This window comes from Grammomys surdaster, unplaced genomic scaffold (genome assembly GCF_004785775.1).
Source record: "Grammomys surdaster isolate TR1022 unplaced genomic scaffold, NIH_TR_1.0 124602, whole genome shotgun sequence".
Lineage (NCBI taxonomy): Eukaryota > Metazoa > Chordata > Mammalia > Rodentia > Muridae > Grammomys > Grammomys surdaster.
In genome coordinates, this window is record NW_021619574.1 from 6,259 (window position 1) to 11,077 (window position 4,819).

General features: G+C 41.3%; 1 protein-coding gene across 1 annotated transcript; it reads right to left on the minus strand.

Moving 5' to 3' along the window:
* Positions 1–841: 841 nt before the first annotated feature.
* On the minus strand, positions 842–2,232 carry LOC114636606 (homeobox protein ceh-36-like). Its single transcript, XM_028784682.1, is given in 3 exon segments — positions 842–1,390; positions 1,831–2,030; positions 2,157–2,232. Coding segments are annotated over 3 exon segments (825 nt in total).
* Positions 2,233–4,819: the final 2,587 nt, after the last annotated feature.

The window sequence follows — 4,819 nt, forward strand, 5'->3', positions numbered from 1 at the left end:
ACTAATTTGAAATAAGTAAACTCTCTCTCTTTTTTTTAAAGACTCTTTATCTGTTTTTTTTTACTGGATAATTTATGTGTTTACATTTCAATGTTTTCTCCTCTCCCATTCTCCTCCGAAACCCCTTATCCAATACCTCCTCCTCCTATTTTTATGAGGGTGTGCTCCAAACATCCTCCCAGTCCCATCTCCCTGCTCTTGAACTCCCCAACACTAGGGGATCCAAACTTCCATGGACCATGGCCCTCCACTTCCACTGATGTCTGACAAGGCCACCCTCAATTAGCTATACAGGTGAAGACAGGAGTCCCTCCCTTTGTGCTCTCAGGCTGGAGGTTTAGACTTTGGGAGCTCTGGTTGAAGCTTTTGATACTCCTTCTAGAAAGGACCAAAGCACCCACAGATGATCTGAGTTCATTTCCAAGCACACACATGTGAGAACACCTCTGTCTTGGCTTTACCCCTGGAGAGTCTACACTCCTTTTTGACTCCAAGTCCCAAGACACCTGAATACATGAGTTCAGGCATTCATGTACATAAATATTTGGGGGAAACTTCTGACCCAATGTCATGGGATGAAAAACTGTGGGTCGAGAGTGTATGGGGACCAGGGGGTAATGACTGGAATGTAAAGGAATAAAATAATGTATTAAAAAGAATTTTACAGTAACTATTTTATCCTTTTATTTAATGAACATATAATCTAACAATAAAGAATGAATACCTAAACATACTTTGAAACAATCCCACCATATAAACCACAGTGGTACAAAACTTCAACAGCTAGGCCTGGTTAATTTTCCCCAATACTGGGATTAATGGTGTGCACTAACAGAATTCTTCATGGCTGTGTAGTCCAGGACTGGTCTAGAGGCTGGGAGTTGTAACTTGGACTTGGGATATATCTCATACTAAGCCAGTCATCAGATTTGTCAAAGTCTTCAAGAATCCTTTGCCAGAGCTCCTCTGCAGATGGACCTGGACATTGAGCATCCTCTGTGACTTGGGTACCAGCTGCCAGGGCAACTGGAGCTTCAGCGACTCCTAGGTCAGTCTGGACTTCAACTGCTGGGGATTGACCAGAGTCCCCAGCTGTAACAGGAACACAGCCATCAACCAGGGCATCTTGCTGGTTATACCTGTCACCATCACAGGACTGATAATGAGGCAGAGAGGATACCTGGTTGCAGTTGAGTTTGGCAATGGAATGCACACCAAATGTGGCTGAACGCATGGACTCTCCATTGTCAGTGGCAACAAGAGGTATGGAACCAGGAAAATGGATTGATTCTAAAACAGCTTCAGGGCTTCCACTTGTCTCTGGTAGAGTTTCTGTACTATTCTGTAAATTCATCCGCTTGTACTTAGCTCGATTGTTCTTGAACCAGGTCTGAAAAAACAAAGGAGACATCAGAAGAATAGCTGTTTGCCCCCATCTGGACATGAAGTTGAAGCTTTTGAACACGAGTTTCTATAGCAATACTTCACAAGTCAGCATCAGAGATGCCTGAGACTCAAGATGACCAGAAGATTGTAGTGAGGTAGAATGTATATGACCTGACAACAAAAGACTGGGGAGATTGTGCTAGTGTGTCCTGTGTGTTAGTAGGAACCATGATATCTAGGTCTCTGAGACCCTGCATGGGAATAATGTTCATCCATATTGGTAACAAGTTGATAGAAAATGTGAGGCCCAGCATTGGATGCATGAATATCCAGCACCCAAAACTGTCTACACTGCCCTAAGCATTTAAAAAGCATAAAAATCAAGTGCCTGATGGGAAAGGTGATATTGTTGCTATTGGATTGAGGGAAAAGAGAGAGGCAGACCTGGATCTCCTTTTCTGTCACATGAAACAATGATGCCAGCTTCTCACATTGCTCCTTGTTAGGTTTCTGGCAGTTATCAAAATACTCTTGCAGCTTGTGCTTTTGTTCTTTAGTGTACACAGTGCGTTCCTTTCGCTGCATTTTTGGACTCACAGGGTGAGTTTGTTAGTCATCATATTTATCTGGCAGTGTCATAGGTCCTATGGGATCATGAAAACCAGATCTCACTTAAGGTCTTGAAGGTATCTGATGACTTGGATGGCCTGACAGTCTTCTCAGTGTTGGTAAGCCTGGGCCAATCACAGCTCCAGGTTGTGTTCGAATACTTGAATTTCTAGAAGATTCTGAGGATACCTGTTGAGATAGGTAAAGTCTTTCAGGGACTGCAAGACTTGATTGCATTGGTCTCCATCTGAACTCTGGACCTAAGACTGTCCCACAGCCCTCCTTGCACAAATCTTGCCAGGAGAGAGCTGATCCCAGGAGTGCTCTTACTCCTAATCTTAGAGGTGAGATAAACAATTTGACTTATGAATATCGATGCAAAAATACTCAATGAAATTCTTGCAAACCGAATCCAAGAACACATCAAAACAATTATCCATCATGGTCAAGTAGGCTTTATCATAGGAATGCAGGGATGGTTCAATATATGGAAATCCATCAATGCAATCCACTATATAAACAAACTCATAGAAAACAACCGAATGATCATCTCATTAGGTGCTGAGAAATCATTTGACAAAATTCAACACTCCTTCTTGATAAATTCTTGGAAAGATCAGGAATTCAAAGCCCATACCTAAACATTGTAAATGCAATATGCAGCAAACCTGTAGCCAACAGCAAACTAAATGGAGAGAAATTTGAAACAGGAGCAATCCCACTATAATCAGAGAGTAGACAAGTCTGCCCACTCTCTCCCTATCTATTCAATATAGTACTTGATGTCCTAGCCAGAGCCAATTAGACCATAATAGGAGATCAAAGGGATACAAATTGGAAAAGGAAAAGTCAAAATACCACTGTTGGAAGATGATATGATAGTATACTTAAGTGACCTCAGAACTTCCACCAGAGAACTCCTAACCCTGATAAACAACTCCAGCAAAGTGGCTGGATATAAAATTAATTCAAACAAATCACTAGCCTTCCTCTACTTAATGGATAAGCAGGCTGAGAAAGAAATTAGGGAAATGACACCCTTCAAAATAGGCTCAAATACTATAAAATACCTCAGTGTTAATCTAACCAAGCAAGTGACAGATCTGTATGACAAGAACTTCAACTCCCTGAAGAAAGAAATCAAAGATCTCAGAAGATGGAAAGATCTCCCATGCTCTTGGATCGGCAGGATTATTATAGTAAAAACGGCCATCTTCCCGAGAGCAAACTACAGATTCAATTCAATCTCCATCAAAATCCCAACACAATTCTTCAAAGACACGGCAAGAGAAATTCTCAAATTGTCTGGAAAAGCAAATAACCAAGAATAGTGAAAACAATTCTTAGAAATAAAAGAACTTCTGGGGGGAATAAACATCCCTGACCTCAAGCTATACTACAAAGCAGTACTGATAAAAAACTGCATTGTATTGGTTCAGTGACAGGCAGGTAAGTCAATGGAATAGAATTGAAGACCCAGAAATGAACCCACACACCTATGGTCACTTGGTCTTTGACAAAGAACCTAAAAATATACAATGGATAAATGAAAGAATCTTTAATAAATAGTCCTGGAATAACTTGCAATCTGACCATGGAAAAATGAAAATAGATGCCTATTTGTCACTGTGCTCAAAGCTCCATTCCAACTGAATCATGGACCTCAACATAAAAACAGACACACTGAATGTAATAGAAAAGAAAGTGAGAAACAGTCTTGAACTCATTGGTACAGGAGGAAATTTCTTAAACAGAACTCTAATAGCTCAGGCTTTGATATCAAGATTTGATAAATGGGACCTTTTGAAACTAGAAAGCTTCTGTAGGTCAAAGGACATAGTCAATAGAACAAACTGGCAACCTACAAATTGGGAAAAAAATCTTCACTAACCCCACATCCCATAGAGCGCTAATATCCACAATATATAAAGAACCGAAGAAGCTCACCACCAAAAACCAAACAACCCAATCAAACAAATGAGGTATAGAACTAAACAGAAAATTCACAACAAAGGAATCTGGAATGGCTGAGAGACACTTAAAGGAACCTTCAAAGTCCTTAGTGATAAGGGAAATGCAAATCAAATCATGAGATTCCACCTTATGCCAATCATAAGGACTAATATCTAAAATTCAGGTGACAGCACATTTTCAAGGATGTGGAAAGAGAAGGACACACCTCAACTGCTAGTGGGATTGCAAACTGGTACAACCACTCTGGAAATCAGTGTGGAGATTCCTCAGAAAATTGGAAATAGATCTACCTAAAGATCCAGCTATACCACTCAAGTATTGGGTTGGGGGAACAGTACTGTAGTCTTGAGGGTCAGCAGAAAGAAAGAAAGCCTACAATCTCAAGAGGTAGGAGGTGGGGTTACAGAGAGGTTCTTAGAACACAAATGGAGGGACCTTAGATGAAATTCCCAACAGTGGGGAAGGGGTTCTTGTCGATCCCATCTCCAGCAGAAAGGCAGGACATCAAGAGAGGGATGGGATTACCATCCCATGAGGGATGGGGTGGGGGAGGGGGCGCTAATCCATAAGGGTTCTGTATGAAAAAACTGCAGGGACAAAAATAAAGAAGAGCCTGAGGAAAAAAAGGTCCAGTTACAGGCCCAATTTGGATCCAGCTCAAGGAGAGGCACCAAAGTCTTCCACTATTACTGAGGCTGTGGTGTGCTCACAAAAAGAGGCCTATCATGACTGCCGCCTGAAAGATAAACAAGCAGCTGGAAGAGTTAGATGCAGATACTTGTACCCAACAAACTGATAGAACCTGCTGATCCCTGTGATTGAATTAGGGGAAAGAAGGAAGAAGCTGAAG